The sequence below is a fragment of the Struthio camelus genome, chromosome 1 (genome assembly GCF_040807025.1).
Source record: "Struthio camelus isolate bStrCam1 chromosome 1, bStrCam1.hap1, whole genome shotgun sequence".
Taxonomy (NCBI): domain Eukaryota; kingdom Metazoa; phylum Chordata; class Aves; order Struthioniformes; family Struthionidae; genus Struthio; species Struthio camelus.
In genome coordinates this window covers 212,007,588-212,034,438 of record NC_090942.1, presented here as the reverse complement: position 1 = coordinate 212,034,438, position 26,851 = coordinate 212,007,588, and the positions used below count along the sequence as shown (strand labels likewise).

At 49.3% G+C, this 26,851-nt stretch overlaps 1 protein-coding gene across 4 annotated transcripts in view; it reads left to right on the top strand.

Annotated features, from left to right (window-relative positions):
• The first annotated feature begins 2,467 nt into the window (after positions 1-2,467).
• AMOTL1 (angiomotin like 1) overlaps positions 2,468-26,851 on the top strand; it is a 96,597-nt gene continuing 72,213 nt past the window's right edge. Inside the window, exons 1-3 of one of the 4 annotated variants that reach the window (XM_068930442.1) lie at positions 2,468-2,722; positions 11,145-11,280; positions 14,637-14,687. In XM_068930442.1, coding sequence (XP_068786543.1) covers positions 11,196-11,280; positions 14,637-14,687 — 136 coding nt within the window. In that variant the 5' untranslated portion in view covers positions 2,468-2,722; positions 11,145-11,195. Of the gene's footprint in view, positions 2,723-11,144; positions 11,281-14,636; positions 14,688-20,564; positions 20,668-25,199; positions 25,289-25,984; positions 26,095-26,851 lie in introns of those variants that run through there. The other 3 variants (XM_068930445.1, XM_068930444.1, XM_068930443.1) reach the window with 3 other exon arrangements.

The following is a 26,851-nucleotide window of genomic DNA, read 5'->3' as shown; positions in this document are numbered from 1 at the left end:
TAGGGACATCCCTGCTCCTCTAGGCATGTCGTTGCCACCCAGTGCCCGTGAGTTCAGGGGAAGACCTCTGTATCTGCCTGAATCTGCTTCTGTGGGTTCGTAGGCTGTGATAGGCAGGCCTGGACTTGAGGGCAGCCTCAGGGCATCAGCCAGTGCTCCTCTCAACTCTCAGACTAGCAGGGCACTCTGGAAGTGAAGACATCAGGATTTCACCCATAGTTTAAAATTCAGGCCGCTAGTCACACACAAATCTCTTTCTCAGGGGGTTGAGCTAATTGATTTTCAGAGGCCCCTTCCAAATTCAACCACTCTGTGATTCTGTGATCCCTCTCCCTTCCTTATTCTAGTCCTTGCCACTCTCCTGTTACCTACCTGGAAAATTTAGAAGTTGCTGGAGAAACATATTAATTTGAGGGGAAAACTGGGGACAAAAGCATCAGTGTATGACATTTCCTACACTGACACTCTGGCCTGCTTTGCTGTTCAGTTGATCTGTTGGTGGGGTTTTCCTTGTAATGAGGAACACCTCGCTAGATCTTTGCTAAAATTGACAGTTCCTGGCGATATCTGTTAACTCACAAGGTGGAATGGAAATAATAATGTGCTAAATGGATTCAGGGCTGAGGCTGTTTCCTGCTGCAGCTGTGGCAGCAAGCCTGAACATCAGATTGGAGTCAACTCATCCTGTCATTTCCCTGCCTGTGCAGAGCCCAGATCTTTCACAGCACCAGACACCGGGTGCCATCTCAGCTGACACTAGTTGGCACCTCACTGGGCACAGAAATGTCTCTGTTGCTCGGACACTTCTTCCTTTATGATCAGGGTTGAGATATGTCTACAGAGAAGGTCTGGGAACTTGAGGTGTTTGCAACTTGGGGGGTGCCTGGTACTCCCCAGATCCACTTGCTTCCCAAATACACATCTGCAGCGTGGGCAGCCTGCAAACAGCCTCGTGCCTGGCAGCGTCGTAACCTGTCAATGCTGTGCTAACGCTATATTGGGGTGCCAAGCACAGATAGATACTGCCAGAGGCAGTAGGCAATGCTGGCCAGTTCACAGGTGTGAGAACGCAAGATGAGAGTCAAGAGCCATGCTTAAAGCCAGGAGGATGTGACAAAATTGAGTTACAGCTGGAGAAGAGCAAAGGCCACCGAAGGGAGAGTTGGCACAAAGCCTTCACAGAACATTTCTCTTTCCCATTCACTGCACAGGAATGTTTAAAGCTCCTGCGGCCCAGGAAGCAGGAGCTGTTTGACTCCCAAATATGAGGTTTTTTATTTAACCTAATGGCTGAAAGGTTTTCACGTCTGAGCTCATAATTTTGAAATCACCTCCTCTGTATCACGAGCTGTCAAGAATGAAGACGGATGGAGTTTATCTTTTGGGAGATGGAGCAAAAATGAAGATCCAGTTGCATCTGTCTCACCAATAAGAGGTTTAGCTAGGTCTCGGTGCACCTGCAAAGGAATGGAATTGTGGATCTAATTTACTGATCAAAGGTGCTGGACTTCCTATGCTCGGATGAACAGGCTGTTCATGCATGTTTTCATGCATAAATTAGGGCAAACTGAAGTTTCACTCCTGAGAAGTCCTTTATATAAAACATCTGGAAAAAATGCAGATCTAACAAAATGTTGCACTGTGTGAACGTTTGCTGCAGCCATTCCCTCACCGTAGCAGATTAGCACATTTCTTTCCTTTGCAAGAAGATGGTGTAACCAAGGACCTCCTTGGATTGCTTGGTCTCCATTCTCAGCCTTCTTTCCTCACCTATACTGGGCACAAGGAGGTTTTCTGGGAAGCTCACCTGCATGGTATCCCACTCTCTCATAGTATTTCCTTCCTCTTCCAAGACTATCTGCTATGACTTGATCATAGCAGAAATCCATTTGCTGGTGTCACTTTTTCCCAGGTGGTTTTGACTCAAGAGAAACTCCAGGAAGACACTTGTCATCCTTATCAAGATGTAACTAGCCCAGACACTGCAGTATAACATTGTTTTTTAAATCTGTACCGCTGATGACTCAGCCTCCAATTACAGATAGTCATCAGGGACTACTTCACTTCGTCTTTCCTCTCAGTCAGAGACTGTCCCATAACCTGTGCAATCCACTGAGCTTCAGATCAGCTTTTCTAGTGCTTTGGGTGCTTTTCGAAATGTATCACTGTTGCTCTTAAACGTTTACTGCACATGCCTCTTGAAACCACTGGAAAATGCCAGCACTAAAGCAGACAACTCAGCCTCTCCTTTAGATTTTATCTTTGGGGACATATGAATTAGAAATGTCCCTGAAACAATGTAGTCCGTTTACAGCTGTTGGATGTGAACTCCTCACAGTGCACTGCGTACCTTCTAGGAATATAAATAGCCTGTTGCTTTTTTTTTTTTTCTTTTCTCTCTCCACTGCACTTCTGTGGCTTACTTTCCCAAAGATAATTATATGACTCAGGAAGACAAATGCATACTTCACATACTCGTGGGAATCATAATGCTGATAGGTGGTTGAGAGCATTTTGAAGCTCTTTGAACACACAAGAACAGTTGAATTCCAGTGACTTACCTACACAAACCAAAGCAAGTCCAGGCAATGGCTGCATAGTTTTTGTGGAGTCCTTACCCAGTGAAGGACAAATATCTTCCTGAGAAGGAATAATCTTTGGTCTTACAGTACCGAGGCACAGTCAGTCTTTGTTGCCAGAGAAATCACGGGCATTTTGTGAGGTAAGATTTACTCTTTGTATTTTACTGTTTTTTGAAAGATCTTGTCCAGACTAAAGCTGGAACACTTCCTACCATGAAGACAAAAAAAAAAAAAAAAAAAGCAATCCTGTGCTTTCTGAAAGATGATAAGAATAGCACGGAGCAAGCAATGATCATCTGCTAACTAGATAAGTGATTATTAATGGTAAAATAACCTGGCATCTACTTGCCTATGAAGATAACCAGTAAGAATCAGACGTTGTGGTGTTCGACATAGACGACTCTGTCAAAGATACAAAAAAAGACACAGACTTTACTTTAAGTGTTTGAACATTTGGATAATTATATTACAATTTAATTTGCTAATTTTGGAAGAAAGTGGACGAGTAAGAGGTAACAGCAATTTTATTATTCCATGCAGTAACTTGGAGACTCTTACGGATCTTAAGGCTCTTTCTTAAAACTACCCCAAATCTAGTCTTTGCGTGGTTGATATGAATACCTAGAATCTCATGTAACTTTTTACAAAAGCTGTGGTCAGTAGCAGCAATGCTGTGAGGCTGCTTCATCGGGTCTTCCTGCTTCTGCAATTCCTTAGGCAGGTTTGTGAGGTAGAGTAGGAGCTTGAATTTGGTTGAAATTAAAGCTAATATTTATAGAGCTTTTAAAGCTTTCATTTCAGTTCCTGGATATCTATATAGATGTGTGTGCCTAGCTAGGGACAAATTATTTCAAATGAAATCATGATAAGTAAATAGGCATGTATTTATTTATTTGCCTTTCACCTTTATTTTCTATCCAAAAGGAGCTTCTAGCTCCTGTCCCCCATCAGCACTTGAAACTTTCTACCTGCAGTATTTCCCCCGCTCCCAGATTGGGACAGTTTCTCCCAAGAGGCTTTGTCACATTTAGGGTTTATCCAAAATGCAGGACGTCAGGGTCCCCGAGCCGTGCTGGGAGCGAGAGCGGCGGGGTCTGCCTGGCGCTGGCGAGCCGCCGCGGCCGCCGCGCGCTGCCTGCCGGGCGCCGCACGCCGGGCACGCGTGCCCCTGCCCCGCTCCTACCGCCCGCAGCAAAGGCAGAGGCACGGCAGCTGCTGCTCTGGGACGGGCTCTCTTCTGAGCAGGTCGGGTGTTTCATGGCTCCCGAACGGTTTCTCTTTGCGGAGGCGAGGGGAGAGATAGGGCTCCGCAGGGCAACGCGCAGCCTGGCCTGAAACGCACACGCTATTTGCAAACTTGCAGCTTTTATAAAAAAGGCTCCTATCCTGGGAACTGTGGAGCCTTAAAGTGCTTCTTGGCTCTGGACTTGTCCTTTAGCTGCAGTAAGATCAGGTTAATGATGCATTAGTTCAAGATAACTACCATGAGATCATGTAATTAACTTGTGATCCTACCCTGTGCCAGTTGGCTGAGATTGCATTCTTTTAAGAAACTCTTTAAGACTAGCAACAAATAGAGCTTTTTGAATGACTGCATTAACAATGAGCTCATTAGTCACCTTTTGGGTTAATTAAAGGAGAATGTTCACAAGAAAGGCAATAAAGAGCTACAGAGGGTGATTAAATGCAGCCGTCAAGCTGAGGTGTTTGGAAGCAGCGAAAGCAGTTTATTACTGTGGGTTCCCTCCTGCGCTGGTTGAGCTCCCTGTTGCACGGCAGGGCACGGGTGCACAGGGGCCATGGCTTTTCTGGGCTCCTGGTGGCCCGACCCAAGGCCCGATCCGCATCCCACTCCAGGTCAGTTCGACTCCCGCTGGCCTCAGCAAAGCTTGGTCAGACTTTCCCCATACCACACCTACCGCCCTTGGGCAGATGAATAACTGTTCAAAGGCGGGTTTAGAAAGCTGATTCCTTCCTGGGGCAGTGGTAACTGCCCAGGAGCAGCTGGTGCTTGCCTAAGCGATGTGATTTCACCTCAGTAATGCTCTCAGATTTGGCACACGAGGCCTTTTTGACACATAAAAGTCTTACTCTAAGCATAAAAGCCATAGAGGGTTGGGGATGCTTTAAATCCTCTGGACTGATTGAATAAAGGCAGAGCAGAGCGAGGCTTGTCCCAACTCAGGGAAGCAGATTGCATCTACCTGTACAAGTGTTTTGGTTTTAACCACTGCCAGTGCAGCCACACTGTGGCTTTCACTGCCAGAATTGTACTGGTACAACCATAACAGCCTTTATCAGATGTGGGAATCCTGGTACCACTCGTGTAAGACGCAGTCTGGGCCTCACACCATTACCGTTTAGGCACTGTAAGGATTTGTGTAGCGTTTCTCTGAGCGTGGAGCTGGTTATTTCAATATAATGTTCAAATATTTTTCAAATGAAATAGTATTTTTGTGTGGCACTGGGAAGCAGTTCAGGACTTCACCATGGCCACAGGTCTGCCCAGGAAATGGAGCCTCTCTCATGATGTTTAACCCCAGCCCTGGTGGCTGCAAGGCTGCTTCAGGAGGTCTTCTCCTGCAGGCTGCCTGCATTCGCTCCCTCTCGTCCAGTCATGCTCCAGTCAGCCCAAACTCCCTTCTTCGGTGCCCACTTCTTGCCTCAGCCTCAGCCCTTCCTTGGCTGCCCACCTCATCCTTTTGGCGTGACAAATGTCCTGCCCAAATCCTACAAACATGTCCAGCGGTGCAGGTTTGGATTTGTGCCCCCTCTTGCCAGAAAAGGCACTAGTAACAGCTCGCCCCTGCTGCAGGGTTTGCAGTGTGAGAAGAAGCAAAGATTTTTCTCCCAGTTCCTGCTCTCTCTTGCCAAAATGGTGGCTGTTGCCTAACCCTGCTCTCCTCTGCGTGAGTCATCGTCTGCTGCACCATCTACCAACCTTCCCTTGACTGGTGGGCTCCTCAGGTGCTGCTTAGTCCTTTCTCTTGCCCAGCCTCCACCAATGCTTTATTCCCTTTTACACCGGGCAGTGATGCCCTTGTGATGGCTCTGGGGTCACCAAGCCTGGCCTGGTGTTTGCCATTGCCCTGTCAAGCGGCATCGGGTCAGCTTGGTGCTGCTCCACTGCCCAGACACCAGTCTGCTCATCCCACATTTCTGCACTCCCACAAGCCCGGATCCTGCTCAGAAGTGTGAGTTTTTCTTGGTTGCTGCAAGTCATTGGACAGGTAGTTGATCTAATTAATAAATCATTATACATGGAGTGCTTCTGTACGCACTTTGAGGGCTCAGACCAGTAAGCTGATATGTGGTGATCACTACACCTGGCATTGCACAAGGTTAGATTGGATTTAGCGTTTCATGAAAATGTACCCTCTTTCATTCCTCATGGAAGAAGGGAAAAAACAGACCCAGACATGCTCAATTAACTGTGAAAATCACCTCCAATCTGTGGCTTCTGGAAGATGCCCATTGTTTTTCCTCCTAACCAAGCAGGTGGATCCAAATACAGCCCACTGAACAGCTCTGAAGCTGAACAGTAGGTAAAGAGATGCTATAACTCAGAGAACATAGGACAGCCTTCTTTTAACAGATGTGCTTTGGAAAGCAGTGTCTTATTTTGGTGAATCATGTGGATGGAGCATTTACTATGGGTACTGCTTGGGTGAACACCACCTATTTCTTCTTTTCCTCCAAATCAACCCCCAGCTTGCAGGAGTATTTAGGATTTGCTGCTTTAATCTCTTGTCTATATGGGTTAGTCTCAAGTCATTAACTTGTACTTTCCTGCTGTTCTGGCTGTGTGAATTCTGCAGTCTGTGGTACTAAAAAAATTCCCAGTGCAGCTGCTTACTGCCTAGAGAATCTGTGTGGCAGATTGTTTTAAACTGGAAATGTTCCAGATGGGAAGCTTAGCTGACCTTCGTTCTCTGACAGCCAGCTCTTACAGATTAGAGAAGTTGTAAAATATTACTGAAATGATCATTCCAATGTTACGCTATTTTGTTCTGCAGTTAGGAAGAGCTTTATAGGTAAGACCGAAAAAGGGCAGTCACTTGTGACTTGTTTGGCTTTTATTTGAGGTACAATGAAAGCTGTGAAGAGAAAAGGCTCTCAACTCAACTTCCCCTCCCACCGTTCTTTCTTATACCATATCAGGATATCATATATCCTGAAGCTATGTCAGGAATGACAAGTCTTTTCTTGTCTTGCTCTTTTAGAGGACTAGTGGAAGATGTACGATCGAACACAGGATCTAAGTCTAGGCACTTTTAAAAATCTGACATTTGATTTTTCTTGTTCCTGAATTACTGAGGTAATAGGTGTTGACTACTGAATGCAATGCAACCTGAGTTCTTCAGCTAGAGCATAAATCACGTTCCTCCTCAACGCAACAAGTTTCACTTGTATCTACAGTGCTGCAGACCTGCTGCTCCATCATTCTGCCTGCAGAGTCCTCCATGCAGGAAGGAGCCCTGGACATCTACCCTAGTGTGTGGGTGAAGCAGGGCTTGGCAAAGGAAAATAGGGCTCCTAAGTCAAGGAGAGACTGAATTAAATTATTTTGAGTTGGTTATTGCGGTGTGAGGGAATGCAGCCTTGCATGGTTGTGGAGAACGGGGCTCCAGGCTTCTCACCGGTGTGGTACAGCAGGCAAGTGCTTTGAGAAAGAGAAGCCATGCAGAGCCGCGCTCTCTTCTCCTGCGTTCCCATCTGTCGCAGCCCTCCAGCAGCCCTCACCTGGAGGATGTAACCCCTTGGCAGACTACCTGAGGAGTCTACCTAGTAGTGCCTGCTACCTGAGCTGCTCTGTCCCCTTGGCCCCTGGTGGCTCTCCCTAAAGGAGAAGGGCAGAGCACCTCCTTGGAGGCCCAGGTCTCTCAGCTCCAGGGCAAAGTGGGCAACACCTCCTTCTTCAGCTCCGCATTTAGCAAGAAGTCTGAGGCAGAAACATTGATTCCAACTAGTGTGCTCTGGTTCCTGACAGTCATTTTCATGCCCTAATCCCTTTTCCTACCAGTCCCAGGCCTTCTTCTAGAGAAATGTGTAATCTGGCCTTCTGTGGTTGTAGTCCTGCATTGCCTAACGCTTATACCCTGCTTTGAAGGGAAGAAGACCTCCTGTTAAGACAGTCACAAATACCGATATTCGCAATGAGCCGTTAAGGGGATACCAGCCCAGGGCCTGCTCTGCCGCCCCCGAGCTCAGCTGCTCTCTCACGCAAAGGGATGGGCATGCAAGAGCTACAGCGATGACTGAGATTTATCATCTTTTAGTCATTTCTCAGTGCCAGGATAATTGACCCTAATAAATTTTCTTTCTCTAATCCTGACTGGATCTCATGCATCGGTGAAGTCAGCAGTTTTACTTTTGCAGTTCACACTCTGTTTGATGGGCGCTTGGGATTCGTGTCTGTCTGATTTTGTGAGCGGAGGAGGACAGAGGACAAAGAAAGAGCTGAGGTTCAGCAGGTTTCTTTTTTCTTCTTTTAGAGAAATGAGTGAATATGGAAAAGCCATTTTATCTTCTATGCTGTGCTGATAAATTGCCCTTTCATTCTTTTTCTCTTATACTTTTCTATATTGAACTCACAGATAAACCTCTCCCTTGGCACGTAGAAACAGTAAATTGCCAACAGAATGCACTTACTAGATGCCTTTCAGTAGTACAAATAATAGGTTTTTCATTTTAGAGGCTGAGCCGAAAAATTGAAAATACTTTTTGTTTTGGGTCAACCCCTAAAGGAGAATGTTTCTTTTCTCTTCTTGGATATTTTATTTCTTTTCATAAACATTGCATAAGACATTCTGGTTTGGGATTATTTAGTCTTTTCATACCTTAAAAAAAAAGAAGAAAAAGAAAACTAGGTCAATTTCAAACTGAAAATGTCATTTGAAAGAGCACCAAAGAATGTTTCATTTCAGAAATGTCAAAGTGGAGCCTTGCAGCTTTTCTCAGAATGTTTTTTCTTCTCTTTCAGCTAAAACTAATTACATATTCAAACCAAATTTGCTCAAAGTCTCAGTATCACTTAATTGCACTGCTGGTGAATTTACTGCACCAAAAAGCAATCAACCTCCCATCTGCATACAGCGGTGAGCAATTTACTGCTTAGCAGGGCCAGATGCAGGTATAATTGGTACACATGTATACATAAAAGTGTTTAATTCTAATTAATTAAGTTCTTGAGCAAGAAAACAGATGAGATGACCTCTCGTATGTCTATCCAGCCAGGAAAGCCCAGGAACAGGCTGTTACTCACCGCTGACGTGCACACGCCTGGTTTAGCAGGCAGCACGCTCTGTGGCATAGGTTTTGTCTATGCTCTGCCAGGGTTGCAAATGCGACACACCAGCTTGGCCGCTCGGCGCTGCCCCGGCCTCCTCCCGCAGCCCGTGTGGCCCCGGCAGCGCCTGCCGCTGGCAGGCCAGGCTGGGGCTTGGGGACACGCAGTGGCCAACTGGCTCCATGCATGGAAAGCACGGTTGCAGCAGTAGAGACAGGGCCTATCCATCTATTTCTTTGTCCAATTTACTAAGGAAATGATGCTGATGAGATCACGTCGCCTCCCTAACTGTCCTTCTGTCCTTATCGGCCCATCTCTCCCAGTAACTTTCTGAATTCGAGGCCATGGCAGCAGTAAATTCCAATCAATGTAATGAAAGTCAGTAACTGGATAGAAATGAAAGACTAACTTTAGTGCCTTCCCCGAAGAAAATAACTGGTAAGTCACAACTGCTAGGAATGGAGCAGCCACCTAAGGCATCGACACATTTCAGACCAGCCACTGCGCAGACGATCGTCTGCCCAGACGAAAAGGTAAAGGATATTAGGAGAAAGAGAGGAGAAACTCACGAAGCGTGGAGTTTGGGGACCCGGGTCACAGATCCACAGGAAACCTGTCTGTGTATATTTTGCTGCTCATGGCACGCCTTGCTCTGATCCTGCGAAATATGTAGCTCCTCCCGTCCCATATGCAGGTTTTGTTCTGTGATGGCGACAACAGCAGGGCAGTGTCCTTAGCTCAGGGCAAGGCTTCACCAGAATAAAATCCCCCAAATAGTGTGACCAGTCGAGGGGAATTGGCTGCACCAAGAAATCGGCTCCATCGGTGCCGTTTGTGATCTGAGGTTGCCTCAGGGGAAGATAGGGAAAGTTTCTCTTGTTATCTCCTCTTCAGGATCTTATGGCAGAGGGAAGAAAAGCTCAGCAGCAACTTTTTGTTACACCCTTCCTTGATAAATTAGCAGTTGTTGGCTCAGAAAGGACCGGGTGTGAGTGTCATGGTCCCTTTACTGGGCTCCAGTCCTTCCCAAATCTTGGTAATCCTGCTTTAAGGAAAAGCGAATGGATGAAATGCCCCGCTATGCGTCTACCCCATCAGTGAAGCACAGGTCCAAGGAGTCGAGGAGGGAAAACGTGAGCCTCTGTCTCCACACATCCCCATGGACTCTCAGCCGTAGCAAACCCGTAGGCAACACTGAATGGCCAATAGACAGTGAATAATTCAATTACTACAGCAGAAAGCCAGTTTCTGAGGTCAGGAACTCCAGCTTTAACTGCTCAATGGCTTCACTGCATCACTGGCATTAATATATGGAAAAAATCTCTTTTTTCTGCACATAGCTGGGTCTCATTTCTCAGTATAAAAATCTCTTTTCTGGCAGTCAGAGGCTGAGCATAGCCAGCCCATTCCTGCCCTGGCCTGGGGTAATGTGGTCCCAGAGCGGCCACATGATGAGCAGCAGGGTTGCCATCCCCTCCTGGACCGCTCACAGCCACTGCACCAGGGTTGGAGCCAGCTGCAAGGGCTGACTGGCCAGGCAGCACCCAGCAGGCTCATCTGCCGGGGCCAGCGCTCATACTGAGTACTGTATAACTAATAACCACAGCAGGGCTCAGACATGTAAGTTAAAGCCATCACCTCTGCTTGGTCTGCAGAGCTGTGCTCCTGCTGGCCCCCATGCAAGCCTGGGGCCCTTGGCCCACCAGGTTCCCTGTTCCAGTATTGCTTGTCCCTTGAAGAATTTGTAACCTCATATTCTTTCTTACATTTTTGCTACTGTTACTCTTGCGACGTCATTGCCCTTGTGCTTGCAAATGCTGCAGCTCGTGATTTAGATCACCAGCTTTGCTTTGGGCCAGAGTAAAGCAAAGCGCGCTCAAGTTGAGCGTGTACACAGATTGCAACTAAAACAAAGATCTTTGACTACAGCCCTCATAGGCACCCTACCCAGTTCAAAAATAAAACCCTGGCCTTGCAAATATTGTAAGGGATTAGGAATTTCTGAGCATTAGTCACACTGACAATAGAAATTGGAAAATGTCCGAGCATTGATGGCCCTCTGATGCAGCAGGCATACTTCTCAACATGATAAGTTGAGGCTTGGCAGAGTCAGCTAATTCTTGGTCCAATATTCCTCTGTGATTCATGCAATTTTTTGGCAGATTTTTTTCTTTTCTTTTTTTCCTAAAATATGGACTGAGAGAAGCTTCTCAGCAGCTGGCAATACTGCAGACCACAACAGCCACTCAGAGTATGTTCTGGTTATTCCTCAGAGAGAGCGGCAGGTGGCATTACAAGCAGATCTTTGATGCTGCAGATCAAAGATGGACCTTGGTGAGAACTGGAAGCTGGATGAAACCAACTGGTTGTCTCGTGGCGGGATCCATCCCTTTGCCAGTGCGAAAGGAGGTAGGCTATAACTGTGCAGTTTTAATCAACCCAATGAACATGTTAGGTGCCTTCCCAACGTGCTGCTGTCAGTCACTGTGTTTGCTGTAGTCCTAGGGCTTTTATGGGGCTATATCCAGGGCAAGGTGGAACTCAGTATAAGGGTGAAACAGGTCTGACCCAAACCGTAGTGTCTTCCCAGCAGCCAGCAGATTGGCACAAGTACTGCATCCACAGTTTGTCTTCGCTCCCTGGAACGGTCTTTTGCAAAAAAATCACCTTTTAACAAGTTAATATGCCTGTTCTGCTAGACGTATCCATCCTGACTCTCCACACACAGGACTCTGCAGATGACAGTGGTTGGGGAGGAGCAAGGAGGAGAACTGGCAAAATATCCCCTTCTCACTTCAATTATATTAGCGTGAATGAATTTAGGATGTTTCCTAAGAGACACCCTGTCCTGGGGAGGACCTTTGGGCTGCCCCTGCTCAAGGCTCCTGGGCAGAACTGTTCCAGATTGCAGTCCACCATAGTATGATACAAGATTTCCCAAGCCCGAGGTCGGGGTACATTGCTGTCCAGAAATAGCCAACAAGCCTCAGGGGCGATGCAATGGGAAACAGTCAACAGACCAATTTCCTCTCTCTATTGCTTTCTCTGTAATTTCCAGCCAGCCGCTCTAATTTGCTTTTATTCCCCGTTAGAACGTTTTGCAAAAGCTGCCGCACGTGCGCCTGTTCGACCTCAGCTCCCCCTCATCACCGGTGGGACGCGTCCCACAAGCTAGCACATAAGGTTACCTTCCTTCTACGAAGCTGGCTTGTTTGGCTTGGTCATGCTGTGCCCCAGCTTAAAAATAAAAAAAAAAGAAGCTAGCCTTCCAGGTGACAGCACCTTGGGAACTGAAACATTTTGTTTCAGTAAAATGCTTCACTTACCTCCATCTGTTTGCCGTTGCTTCCTGCTGATAGCTCCAGAGATGCCTGGAAAAGGACGAAGGGGATTGTGTGAGATGTGGCATCGCCTCCCTTTCCGTGAAAGCTGATCTAGATAAGGAAGTTGATACTTCTGAACAGAGCAGTCCTGGGTTCAATCTCCCTAGACGAGCACCACTGGGTGGCATCCTTTTAACATAGAGTTGCTCTTGTAGTTATTCAGGAGCTTTTAGCCACTCAGCACAGCATGGGAGCTCAGCAGGAGCTGCTGACCGTGCTTGAGCTCTGCCTTAGCACTCTCCTCTGCTGCAGGGCTGCAGCGTGCAGGGGCAGCGAGGGCTCCTCTGCTCACCCCACCTGCATGCAGCAGAGGCGTTCCTGTATTTGGACCAAATATACTGACATAGTTTGGGATCTGCTGGGGAACGGGCATGCTCCCAAAGGGCTTATTGATTATAAAGAATGGCACGGTGCTGGTTACGTCAAGAGATGAATTTGATATGAACATAAGAGATGAGCAGAGGGTGAGTTCCTGCAGTCCTTGCTTTATGCCCGCTCTAACAATGTCTGCTTCTCTTAACTTTTTAATTTTTGGTCTATGTGCTTGGTCTGTGTTGCTATTTCGTACCTGTAGTGGCCAAATTCCTGTTGGGTTCAGGATCCCACTTTGCCTGGGCCGATAAAGCAGAGAAGGGTAGAGTCACTGCTGTTAAGAGTTTACAAAAATCCAAAATTGCTAACTGTGGCTATATATTGCCCTTTGCTTTTGTATATAGTTTACTGTGGTTCATAGTCTTTTCAAAATGGGGGACTTACTTACTTAACAAGATTTTATAGAGGTCCAGGCCTCTTAGAAATTGTATATGTGTAGATTGCTTTATAATATTGTGAGCTTGCCTTTCTTAAACATCTGCCACGAACCACCTAGGAGGAGTACACAGACTCCAGGTAGAAAGCCTATTTACTCCAGCCTGTTGAACTGTAACAAATGCATCAAACTTCACAAGAAAGAAAAAACCTTCTGCAAAACTTTTTTTTTGAAAACTTCATTGGGTTTCTGAAATTTCAAAATATTTGACATAGAACGAAATGCTTGAAAACAAAGCATACCCACCAGCTATAAAACAAAAATGGCATTTAAAGCTCGGGCCACACGATTTTGGAGGGGCCGCAGGCCCTTTGGTCAGCAATGGACCTGCGTGAGCCGTGCCCCACAGCTGGGAGCCACCGAGGATGGCTGGGCCCACAAGGACGGACTGGGCGTGGGATCCAGAATAACCCCCCAGCTCCACTTTTAGCAAGCTGTGCAACCACCTCCCATCCCCTACCCCTGCTTAGTGTCCTATGATCAGAGGACAACCAGGCTGGAGCAGACCTCAGGAGGTCTTCAGCCAACCTGCCCCGTGGCAGGGCTGGCAGTGAGGTCTGACTGGGCTGGCGCAGGGCTGCGTCCCGTTGGGTCTTGAAAATCTGCAAGGACGAAGGCTGCATAACCTCTCTGAGCACCCTGTGCCAGGGCTTGTCTTCTGGTGACCCCAAGCTCAGAGGTTTCCAGAGCCCGTGGTCCAACCTGCCACTGGGTTATAGGAACACTGCAATCAAGGGGCTTGAGGGCTTACTCAGCCTCTGAAATGTCCCGGCTGAAGCATTTTCCCTCCTCCCAGCTAGTTAAACTTCCCCTGGTTGCACCCTGCTGCCATTAGACGGAGGAGAGATTGCAGCATGCAAGAAAGCCGATCCCGTCAGGGGAGGGAAGAGTCTCCCTGGTTCACTCAATCCAAATTTCAACCTTTTTCTTACTTGTTACCTAAAATTACAGCAGCAAAATAAAATAACACCTGGCCACCCCAAACTCCCCGCTATCGATGACAGCAAAAAATAACCCTGAGAGGAGCGGGAGAGCTCAGGGTGCCTGTGGGCTCACCTGGCACCCACTGGTGGGTGGCTCTGGCCCGGGGTGGGGGACCGGCCATGGCCCCACGGCCTCCCCGTGCCCCGGGCCTGGCTGCTCCGGTGGGCCACGTGCTGGCTCCCACCACTTTCCCAGGTCCGGCAAGCTCTGGAGAGGGAGCGGAGGGCGGCAGCGCAGCCAGAGAGCTGGGCAGCCCGGCGGAGAGCGAGCCTGGTGCTCTGCGTGCCCGGCCCAGGCGCCCTGCAACGGGCAGAGGGGGCTCGGTGCCGCGCTCCTCGGCTGGAGGGGCGATAAGGGCTCATGCTGCCGAGTTCCTGTCTTAAACCGACTCCAAGTTTTCTGATAACAGCTGGATTTCAACTCTCCCTCCTCCCCCCCAAATACATATCTATAAAGCCTGACAGGGATGAGCTGGAAGCAAGCTGAGCAGGGGCTTATCTGTAGAGTGATTAAAGCAGCTTTTTTCACTCCAACTCTCTACACCTACCTCTTGGGCTGACCTTTCCAAGCATTTGTTCTTCTTCCCTTAGACAATGAGCTTTCCGAAGGTGCGCCAGCCCTGTTTGGTCTGGATCAGCTGGGTAAGTCCATGTGGAATACATTTTCCTCTTTTTTTCTTTTTTCTCTGCACCCAATAGAGTAATTGGGAGATGACTTAGGCAAAAAATAGGGCAGCCACTGAATGCTTTCTGCTGCATAAATTCATCATGATGACTGCCTTCTTTCTGCGTTGCTTTTGAATGTCATAGATCAGAGGGATGGGCTCAGCTTGATGCTAGATGTGTTTAGCATCTTCTCCATTAAATTTCTGTAACGTCTTTTCTCTGAGAGCAACTTTCATCCTTCTGGTGCAGAGTGCTTAGACACTGCTATTCCTTGGATGTGGGTTTTAAGTTTAACCCGTAGCTGGCACTGGAACTCTTGTGATTTTATTATACTTTGGGACACTATGTTTTTTTTTTTTTTTTGGCCCCTGGGAGCTAGAACCAAAGGTGTGTAAGATGAGTAAAGACTAAGACACTCAGCGTGGACAACCACTTCAAAGGGGCACAAGAAGCTCTTGGGGAACAGAGGGCAGCCCACCTCTGAGCACAGCAGACAGAAAGCCTGCTGAGCCGGCTTTAGGGCATTTGCCTAGTTTCACCCTGGCTCCCCCCAGGGCTTGCGTGCCAGGAGGGAACCCATATCTGGCAGTGACGTCCCCTTAATTGAAGCTCTGCAGGGCCAAGGTAGAAAGAAATGTGTTTCTCAGGCTGAATTAGAGGTGCTTAGCTGAGGTAGGACCACAACTGCGCGGCGGGAAGCCTGCTGCAGGAGGGAACCCACCTCCCAGCCCTGCGTGCAGAGCCAACGACTAGTGACTTCCCATTGGTCTTACATGCAGGGAAAAGGGGAAGTAAAGCCCTCAAAATCCCTTGGGAAAATGAAAGAAAGGAAGGAAATTCAGGGTTGGTTCAAAGGTGAGGAAGACTAGAGATGAAGTGTGCCGGGAAAGCACGAATTATGATTGTCCGGAGATAAGCTGAGCCCTGTTCTGTGCACCTTGCTCTCCGGCAGCCGCCTCCTTGCAGCCCAGCTGGACCTTCCCGGCACACCGAGATCTCCCCCTTGTGCAGCAGACCTGGGTCCTAAAGGCACCTTCTTTTTCCCTTGAAGCGAAATGACTTCCCTACTGCTCTTGAAAACAAAATCGTCCTCAGTAAGCATGATCTGTGTGCACACACTAGACTGCTCCCCCTGTGCTGCACTGTGCCCGGAGAACGGTAGAAACTTGGGGCAGGAGGGTAAAACAGTGGGAACCCAGAATGGGGATTTTATTATGTGTATATGTCTGTCCTGTAAAATTCTGCAGCTAAGACTCACAATCTTGAAAAAAAATTCCTATAAGCACTAAAATGCATGTAAATCATATTATCCCTCACTGTATCTGGAAGAGGTGGTTGGGCTGGTAGCTGTCCTCGCTGACAGTCTCATACAAGCGGTCTTATTTTAAAGGAGTTCTTGTGAACTGTCTCCACTTGGTGTCAGGATAGAGATTGCTTTGACAAACATTTGACTAGATGAGTGTCTAATAGGGAATGGAAATAAAGCCAACAGCCTTCCTTTGGCTGCCTCATTCATTACCTGTCTTATTTAAAAAGAATCAAATTGCTTTAAAGTGCATTTTCTTTGATATAGCTTCCACCAGCTCCTTCTCTTCTTGCACTTCCTCAGCTCATCAGCTTCCCTTGGCCTGTGTGTTCCCCGCAGCAACTCATGCCCATTTCTCCTAACCACTCTCACGGCCCTCACTCCCAAAGCTCCTGAGGCTGCCCTTGTTCTGCTCTTGGCAAAGGACTCCCTCTCCCAAACAACAAGAATTTGTTGGGTTGAGTTGAGATGGAAAGAAACGCATTATCAGGTAGCCAGATCTTTTGAATTTGTGAAACAAGGCTTACTTCTGGCTTCTTGGTGACTCCTGGTCGAGGGACAGGGTTCTGCTGTGCTGTTCTTGGGCAATCAATCAGGGCTATAATACAGGACCACTTGCTTCCTGGCACCCATTCCGTGTTAGTGGGGAAATAGTCTCTGCTGTCCAGTCTTCCTGGGGGTTACTGGGCTCTGCTGTTTGGCATATCACCAGGGCTTCTGCATAGCCCTGCTCCCAGCTGAGAGGAAGCAGGAGCTCCATGGACACTGCTTTCCTCTGCTTAGGAATATTAGACATCCCTCAGTCTGGAAAAGATTATTCAAACTAGCACTTGTATCACCTTACATTTCCACTCTGCCTTCCAAATACAGCACAAGATGTGATTGCTCCATCCAAGGTAGAAAAAGGATGTGAGATAGCAGAACAAGTAATGGAAAACTGATCTCTTGTTCTGCCTCCCTCGCGGCTGGTTAATTTTCAGCTGGATCAGTCTCCTGACCTGAGTCATGCACAGCTGCATCCACTCCGGTGCCAGGCTAGGGAGGTGGCAAGAGCAAACGCATGCTGGAGGGAGAGAGGACAAGACCATCCCAGTAGCAGCTCAGATTTATGCTGTGTTAAAGTAACGATATAACCAATATAACCAGGCTCTGAAAATGTCAGCTCCGAGCTGGGCCCTGGTCAAACAGGTTATCTGAATGGCAGGAATTATTATCAAAGGAGCAGAGAACAAAGCATCATTATAGTAATAAGATAGTGAGACAAAACATCAGTATCATAACAAAGCATCATTATCATAAAAATCACAGAAAAGTAGGTTTGAGTGGGTCATAAAGAGGGCTAACCCTCCCTTCTGCCTGAAGGCAAGATTAACTACTCGTATTGGTATTCATCATTCCACATGGCTGACCAACCTGTCTTCAAAACTTCTAGCAGCCTTCCCAGGAATTGTAATCCAGTGCTTCGCCGCTCTAGGTACTAGAAGGGTTTTCTTGATATCTAAATCTCTATAATTTAAGCCAATTACACATTGTGCTGCTGAAAGCAGACGTAAAGAAGAGTTTACTCCCTTTCTCTTCTTTTTCCACTGTGATTTCTGTTGTTGAAGGTTGTTCTGTCTCACCTAAGTCTTCTGTTTTCTATATTAAATAACCCCAATTCCTTTTCTCGCAAGTAGTCTTTCATAGAATTCCAGTGGTTTTTCCTCCCCCATTGTATTTCTAAATGCTTTACTTCTTTCTTGAACTGGAAGGAGTACTCCATCTGAGGTCTTCAGAGAGCAGGAGATTTGGAAAAAGCCACTACATGTGTCAGACTGACAGCCGCGCAATTTCAACACCCCCCCCCTGCACTGTCTGCGTTTTTCACAACTGCATGGCTCCTGACTCACGCTCAGCTTGGGATCCAGCGGGCAAGGCAGAACTGCTCCTTTACCTGCCATTTCTTGTCCTCCGTGGGTGCAGCTGGTTGTCACTACCCAGCTGCGGGACGCTGAATTGCATCCTTTTTTACCTACTTGTTAAGTCTGTCTTGAATTCTAATCTTGCTTTCGGCTTTCTGGCAGCTTATCTCAGCCTGGTGTCAACCGCAAATGTAAAAAGCTGTGCTTGGATTTTGAGTCACTCACAGAACTACAGATTAGTATCAGATTTAAGGGAGGTTTTTTGTATAGCCTCCTACCATCAGTAACTAGTCACTGAGAAGGGTTTTGACTAGTCATCTGCTAATGCTTTGTTTTAGTCCGGTTTCCCTCACTTGCTTATAATAATACCATATGACAGAGCACCAAAAGCCTTACATATATGTCAGCATATCTGAGATCTGCAGCTTCTCCTTCATCCACAAAGTTTATTACCTTGCCAGAGAAGATTAGATTAGTCTGACCAGTTCTTTTCTTGCTGAATGTGCACTGGCTATTAGTCATACACTTCTTTTCTAGATGTTTGTAAACCCTTTGCCTGTTCTGGTATTTCCAAGAATGGAATTAAGAATGACTGGAAAATCACTTCCTAACTCTTCTTCCTTTCCTCATCTTAAAGACTGGTGCGCTGCTTGCCATGTCCAGCCTTGGAAACCTCTCCATGGTCTGTCACTATAAATCAGTCCCTGGCTCACCTACACCTGGAGTACCGAGTACGCTTCCGAGCTTCCCATTCCAGCCCTGGAGAAGTGATGGGCATGGGTGGCAAAAGTGGTCAAGGGATAGAACAGTTTCCATGAAAGGAGACATTCAGTAAACTAAAACTTGCTGGTGTGGAAAAGAGATGCTTGAAGGAGGATATAGTAGAAGTACAGGAGTCATGAATGACATAGAAGTAAATAAGGAAAGGCTTACAACAACTCAGAGGAAATATGTCTTTGAACAGTAAATGACAACATTGTGCAGTTCATTGCCACAGGATGTCCAGGCTGCCAAATGTATGAATGGACTCAGCAAGTGATTAGAAAACATTATGGAAGAAATGTCTATGAAGGGCTATCACACATGATGATGCAGGTACAGCCTCTGGCTCAGGAAGTTCTTGCAGTGGAGGAACTGCTGGAAAATGGGATAGTGTACTAGAGAGAAGAGCACTTGCATTTGTACTGTTCCTTATGTTTTTCTCTGTAGTTACTGGCCACGTCACAGAGAGGACACCAGGGCTTCTTAAACTTTGGTGTGACCCAGTGTGGTCCTCCTTGTATTCCCTTAGATCTATAGTGATTAAATAGAAAAAATCCACCTCCTCTTCCTTTTCTTTCTTCATCCGTCTCTTCTCTCCCACAGCTTGGCTGCTGGATTTCAGCAGATATGAATCAGACTGTGACTGTTGTGTTCCTTTTGTTCTGTAAATGATTAAAACAGAACATTTCACACTTGCTTTGTGGCCTAGCGGAGGAATGCTGCATTGTCTCCTTGGCAAGTCCCGAGGTGGAATTTCAGGCCTTGGAGAAAGTGAGGTCAGGGAGAGAAAAACTCTCTTGAATGGGGGAACATGTGCATACTGCTTTTCTGTCTCTCTCTCTTGCTTGCACACTCTCGCCCTTCCCCTCCTCCCTTCTCTCTCTTTGTCTTCCAGTCTCTCTTCCCTCCCCTCTTTTCCACCTCCTTCTTCCCCACTGGAAATTTTTTCCGCTTGCTGCTTTAAGATGAGCTAGCTGAACATCAGAAATAAGAAAGAGGGATTGAAAAATGTGAGTCCCCCTCCCAGCCCTCCCTTGTCCCAGCAGTCCTGGACAGCCTTGGACGGACTAATCAGAATGTGCTGAAATGGAAAAATAAAATGGCATAAGAAACCCATCTTGCCAAAATCAATCTCAAAATATGTGTGTGGGAGATGCAATATATCTGTGGAAATCCTTAGGACCTGCGCTTCACATTTCCTGACAGCCGACTGTAGGAGTGATTGTCTAGGTGTACTATTTATACCAGTACCATGGATATGATCAGCCTGCTAGAGGAGGCTTGTTTCAGCTGCTGCGATCAAAGGAAATAGTGCTTCTGTGATATGGTGTGCTGAGGGAATGAATACACCTAGGAACGAAATCCCATTGGATAAACAGAAAGGGAAGGAAAAAGAAAACGCTAGTCCCTGCCCTGTTTGTTCCCACTGCTTACTAGCCATCCAGCTGTTTCTTTTTCTTTGTTGTCCTGACCTCACCACATACTGGAGCAAATCCAGACAGCGAGTGCTCTGCTTAACAGTCTTCTGCCAGAAAGCAAACAGGTCGAGTTATTAGAGAAAAATGAAAGCTCTTTGGCAAAACTGGAAAAACAGATGTGCAGACACATTTCTGCTGTCTCCAAATACAATGCTGCCTGTTAAGTGCCTATCAGAGGGGACCTAATAAATATGCACAGTTGTCACTGTGCAAATCTTACAGTGGCTATTAATTTATCCTGATGCACGTCTGCAATGCTCACTGAGTTGCTGAGCTCACTGGCCATCTGGTAGCTGGGCTGTTTAAACACCTTTCGCAGATGCAGTTTTGGAACTTGTGCTCCAGCGCTGCAAGTGGATTTGCCTCTGCTCGCTAGTTAAAGTATTTCAGAGAGGCTGAGGACGGCTAAAACAGTATCTGCTGAAACAAGCTGTGTATGTGGGATAAACGAGGTTTGTGACTAATCAGAACAGCTAGGATTCTTTCCATCTGACGGGGCAGGAGGCATGGTAAGGGAATCTTTTGTTTTAAAGGATCCGTGATGTTTATTTACTAAATGTACTCTAAAGAAGCTTCTTTACACAGTGTATTCCGATTTCGTGATTCTGATTTCGGCTCTTGTTGCGGTTCCTGCGCTGCGCTGTGGTTATTTGTGTTGCTCTTATCAGCGTCTGGCTCTAATATCATAGGTGGTAGTGCTAACGGGGCTTTAATTCACAGGCTGCCTAGTCGACAGTCGTTCAAAGTAGCAGTTACACGAAGAAACGAAGCTGCGTGCAGGCATCTGGGGTTGCCACAGTGTCAGGCGGAGTGGGACAATTATTTGTTTACTCGCAGCATTTGGAAGCTATGTGATTACACGCATGGGCGGCTGCAAATGTAGTGAGTGTCAGTACCAGGGTGCGCTCGCTGTTCGGAGCGGTGGCGGCCCTCCGCAGGGCCTCGGTGATTTAGCCCGAGGTCTGGCTGCAATAACCGCGCAGAGCGATGCAGCGACTGGGATTCACTAATAGGAGATGACTTGGGGGTGCCAGGTGGTCCAGGAGGCTGCTCATGGCGGAACCAGTAAGGCAGCTGGAAATGCTTCTCCTTTTCCTCCCCTCCCGCTGAAATGCTTGGGAAATCTCTGAGATGTGTCCTTTATTTGCCACATCAGAGTTTAACAGATCGTTGCTTCCAGAGTGCAGTTCATGCGTTTCTCCTAGATCCATAGTTACCAAGGAGAAGCTGGAGGGAGGTGGTGAAATGAGATGGCCCTGTCAGCTCTGTTCACATCAGGGGCTGCTGACGTGACAATTAGAGGTTTGGTGAAACTTGGCCCCAGCTGAATAGGTAAGGCCAAAAGTGGTGGAGGGATGAGCTTCCTTCCTTCGTTATACTCCTCAAATTGATCTTTTGGGGCAAGAATGTGGAATTAGTGGAGCTGCAAAGTGGAGAAGCTTGAAGTATGGTTGGCTTGCACTGATGGGGCAGATATAAACGCACTACAGATGAATGAATGTGGTAGCTATGTATCTGACCTAACCTCTCTGGCGATTATCAAGTGTATCAAACCTAAGAGCGATTGGAGCACTGACTTTCCAACCTGCCGTCCTTCACGACCACTTAATTTATCAAATGCAAATACAATTGTATGGGAAAAAGCCTTTGAAAGCCTCTTGGAAACCATTTGCCATAAAATGAAGAATACGGGGAAAAAGAGAAATTGCACTTTTACCTAGGCAGTAAAAGAAGCTTTTGTCCTTGGAAACATAACAGCATGGTTCATGAGGTCGTTGGCAATACTAGTGAAAGATGAGACAGCAGATAATCCATTTTCTTGATGCGTTTGTTCCTCCAACACTGAATTTATCGCTGGTCATCACACAGCCATAGAGTACTAATGAGGTAGAAAGATAGCATAGATCTTGAGGCCAGACTGAAAACAGAATAAGCCCCTGGATATGCTGGGTCTACTTGATTGTGGGGAGCTCGATTGCACTGGAATCACCCAATCCCATATTGCACAACACTGTAATCACACAGGATCAGAGTAACCAAAATAAGAATGTGTCTTGTTTTGTCCAACCAAATTGCAAAGTTGGAGAGTGACAAAGAGCAGCATTTAAATTGCCATTTTGAAGTGGGCTTGGAGAGAAATCCCCTCCTCTCATCCAGCACTGGGAATAGACACTTAACAAGCTGAGGGCAAAATTATGCCTACATTTACAACTGAGTAGGTCCATGGTTTGCCTGTGAGTGAAAATAAACCCAACATTTATCTCCAGGGGAGAGGGCAACCATGCAATCTGAAAAATTGAAGGCTAGTCCCTCTAGGGGACTAGGTGTCTAACTCTCTCTGGGGCATCAGGATTCCCCTTGATTTCACATTTAAAAACCTTTAATTTGGGTCTAAATGACTTGTTCCGGGTACTCAGGGCATCTGTGGGAGATCGGGGAACTGAATAATTCTCTCTCTTGTTCAAGACTAGTACCCTAAGCGTGAGCCCTTATTTTTTCCCCTGACGAGGCTAAAACGTGTGGCAAAAATTTATGTGACGGTTTCCCCTGCAATCTCTGTTCTGCTTGAGTGCGAATCCTGACTGTATCGGCCGACTTCCGGGAGAGATCCTGGATTTCTACTGCACTCCGTAGCCTGGAGGCTCATGGCTTGCTCAGTACTTTTAAAAATGAGGCTGCTCACGTAGATGTTTCAGTTTCAAAGCTTCAAAGAGACAGTCACACCGACAGCACCCAGCCATCACCTCATCTTGTGTGTCGGGGCTGTACAAACACAGAGGTAAAGTCATTTATAAGGTTGTTTAGCTCACATGCGAAAAATAACTCCGAGGTAAATGCTGTCTGCAGCTGAGGAATCGTTTCATCATCGGTTTTTCCTTCCTCGCCTCTTTCCATATCCTATAGTTCTCCTGTCTCTCGTGTATAACACTGAAACTCAGAGCAAAGCTCCGTTCTCTGACACGTGCCCCGGCGTAAAGCAGCGCCTCAGGTTGCTTTCGTTTGCCGCAGCCTCACCCAGGCAGGACATCCTCAGGTGGCCGGGAGCTGCCGGGAGTCCCCCCTGCTTTTAGCTCTGCGGAGACCGCGCTGGGCCAGCCTCCGTCCTGCCGTGCCCCTTTGCGGGATGCCCTGTGCCGCTGCCGCCCTGGGCGCGCTTGAGAGGCAGCATCTCTGCCAGCCTCTGCCCCTTCAGCCTGGCATGCAGAGAGCAGAAACCTCTGCAGCGTCAGGCCTTTTGGGGCCTGGAAAGCTCAATGTGCACATTAAGACTCGGAAGAAATGACTGTAAATCGAAAGGGTAATCCTGCGGGTGCTGGACAGCTTGCTCAACTAAAGGAGCTGGAGCAACGAGATGGCAGGAAGCGAAGCAGCGTGTTGACAGAGCCAGTGATCCCCAGAGAGGTCTGCCCTGCGAGGCAGGGCTGGGTGAACGAGTTCAGGGACGGCCTGAGCCCCTCCGTGCCCGCGCGGCTCCGCGCACGCGCCGGCCGCCTCTGCGGAAGGGCGTGAAGCACAGCATAAACCCACGGGGGCACTCTCCCGTCCTCTCGCCCCGGTGGCAGACCCTTTGCAGCAGGAGGGTGAAGCGGGCTCCGACGCGGTAGAGCTGGGAGATTAAACACTGCATCACCCCCGCCCTAACGAGAGCGCGTCCTGTGGAGCTGGCGGGCCGAACGGCGGTGAAGCCCGCGAGCTGACAAATTTCCTGTGTTGCTCTTACCGCAGCGCTGGTGTCCCGCCTAGGCGATAAATCCTCAGCGTGACGTGAAAGGATATGTACAGTATGCTGTATATGTGAGAATGAGTGATGAAGCAGGTGGGCTGCGGGGAAAAGGGTCTGGATTTAATAATAGCCACACTATTTGCAATGCTCCCCTATCTCTGCGCAGGCTGGATACGGCCCAGTGCAGTGGCAGCACAGATTCACGAGCAAGCACGCACTCTGCAACGCACAGGCAGACCAGCTAGAGAGGATCCAGCTAGAAGGCAGGCAAGGTGTCTATCGTTAAAACATGGACTTGGGACTCAAGGTCATTCCTATCAACTGTAGACTCCTTCCATGGGTTTGGGGTGAGATTCAGAGAGCTCGTGCTGGTACCTACGACGGGACTGAGATCCTACGACCTGATGTACGAAGACCATGGGGCAGCAGATGCTTACGCCTGGGAACATCCCCGTGTATTAGACATCTCCAGTTTGGACAGTGCGGTCCCAGGGTGCCCATGTCTCAGCCATAGCTGCCCCGTGTCCAGCTCCTGACTCTCCTGGCAAGCTGGTACGGGGTACTACGAGGCTCACAGGCTACTTCCGCTGCCTGCTGGCTCCAGAGCCAGCAGATTGTTTCACTGCCACATGGTGCAGAATAAGACAGAATTTCTTAATTAGAGGACCTGCAGCCAGAAGCTGAACATTGGGATCTCAGCAACAGAGTGGAGCGCAAGCTCGCAGCGGAGCAGCTGTGCCCGCCTAACGTAAGGCAGAGAGGAGGAAGAGCTCAGGTCCAGCATCTAAAATAGGAAAGTGGACAAGAAGGATCCAGCTGGGTGCTGTCAGCTCTGAAAAATCTTTTCATTATCGGGAACAATAAGGGAAAAACTCTTGTGTGTAACACTAGGGGAAAGGAGAGAACAGGCAAAAAGAGTTCCTGGCTGCACAGCATCAGTCATCAGAGCAGCCCGGGGCAGTGACGAATACGCACTCGAAAGATAAAATCCTGAGCCTGGCTCGGCGATGGGCTGCACGCTGTTGGGACGGCTGCTGCCTCCAGCCCCGCGCAGTACGGGGCGCGCTGCAGCCCCGCGCCGAGCGGAGAACCGGGGGGGGAGCCGGGGGAGCCGGGGGGGGGGAGCCGGGCGGAGCCGGGGGGGCCGAGGAGGCCGGTGGGGGAGCCGGGCGGAGCGGGCGCGGCCCCACGGCGCAGCTGGACACCGCTGCCCGGGGCGCCCGCCGCCGCGGGGAGGGCGGGGCGAAGGAGGGGCGGGACCGCCCTCTGGCCCCGCCCCCGGCTGGCCCCGCCCCCTGCTGGCCCCGCCCCCGGCCGGCCGTGCGCGCCTGGGGGCGGCGGGCGAGCGGCGGGGCTGGCGCGGATGGCCAAGGTGCTGCCGGGGGCTGCGGGGCGCGGAGCCAGAGGTAACGGGGCGCGTGCGGGGCCCGTACGTGTGCGCGTGTGCCTGGGCGTGCGTGTCGGTGTGTGCACAGGTGCATACGTGTGCGTGCGTGCGTGCATGCGCGCGGGTGCGCTGGTGCGTGCATGCGCGCGTCTGTGTGCAGGCGTGTGGGTGCGGGCGCGTGTGCGGTGTGGGCACGGATGCGTCTGTGCATGTGCGTGTGTATGTGGGCACGCGTGTAGGTGCCCGTGCCTGTGTCCCCCAGCGTGCGCGTGCGTACCCGTGCGTGGGTTCCCGTGCGTGGGCACGTGTGTACCCGCGTGCACCTGCGCTCGCGCGCCGTGCCTGCGTGCGTGCGGGCCGGAGCGTGTGCCAGCGCGCGTGCCAGCGTGCCTCCCCGTGCTTGTGTGTGCGCGCACCCGGCTGCAGCAGCGCGCGTGTCCCCGCGTGTGCGGGGCGCTAGCCGCGGGGGCGCGCGGGCGCTGCTGCCGCGGGGCCGGGGGCTTCCTCCCGCCGCGGGGAGGGGGGGGGGGCCTCCGCTGCACAGACCTGCGTCCCCGGGCACCCTGCCCCTGCCTTTTCCCTGCCCTGGGGGCACACGCACGACCCCCGCGGGCGGCCGGGCGCCGCGCCCTGGAGCCGGGGCACCCTTCGGTCCTGGGAGCTGCCCGCCTCTTCAGCCTTCTCGGGCTGCCGGAGCCCAGCGGCCCGAAATCGCCTGCGGAGAGGCGTACTCCATGTTTCTTGGTGCCTGGAAACTCTCCCCGAGTAGTACTTCTGTGCGTTTTCTCAACTTGAAACATAACGCTGGTGTCGGAGGAGTCCGGGGTTAGTACAGAAACAGCCGCAGATCACACGGGGCTGTTTGCAGTTTGTTTTTCAGGTGGAAAGTATCGGGCGCTCGGAGGGTGGTTCGGTTAGGGCTGTACGCGGGACGAGTGGAAGGAGCCAGGGGGAATTCACCGCGCGGCGAATATCTCCGTCTGAACGCGAGAGCGGGCGCTCGCGTTTCCGCGGCGGCGAAGAGCCGCATCCCCGCTACGGCCGTTAGCGAAAGGGTGGCCGGGCTGGCGTGGGAGCCCAGCCGAGCCGAGCGGGGCTCTGCGGGCCGCCGGCGCGCAAACATCCTCGTTACCGAGGGTAGGTTAAAGCGACGTCGATACGCCCCGGCCGTCCGGGCTCCGACACGCGCGGCGGCTGCCGTGGAGCGGAGGCAGCAAAGAGGGAGCCGCCGCGGGAGCCTGCCCGGCGAGAGCCGCTGCCTTCCCGCGGGCTCCTGCCTAGCGGTTTCCGCAGGGCGTAAAGCTAGGGAGCCGGGGTAAAATGCGTGAAGGGCCTCCTGCAGTAAGCGCTCGTAAGTAGGATATTTTCTCGTTTTGCTGTTGCAGGGGGATGGCTAGAGGGGACTTTCGTGTTTAACCTTGCTAGCGCTGGAGGGAGAACAAAGATAAACTCGGGTTTGAAAAGAAATGCATGGGAAGAGGAGAAAAAAAGACACGTGAATTTAACTTACCCTCCGAGTCCTCCCTGCCAGTTTTTGTGATTCATGGTTTTAAATACAGGAAGGTTACTGTTTGGTCTTTTT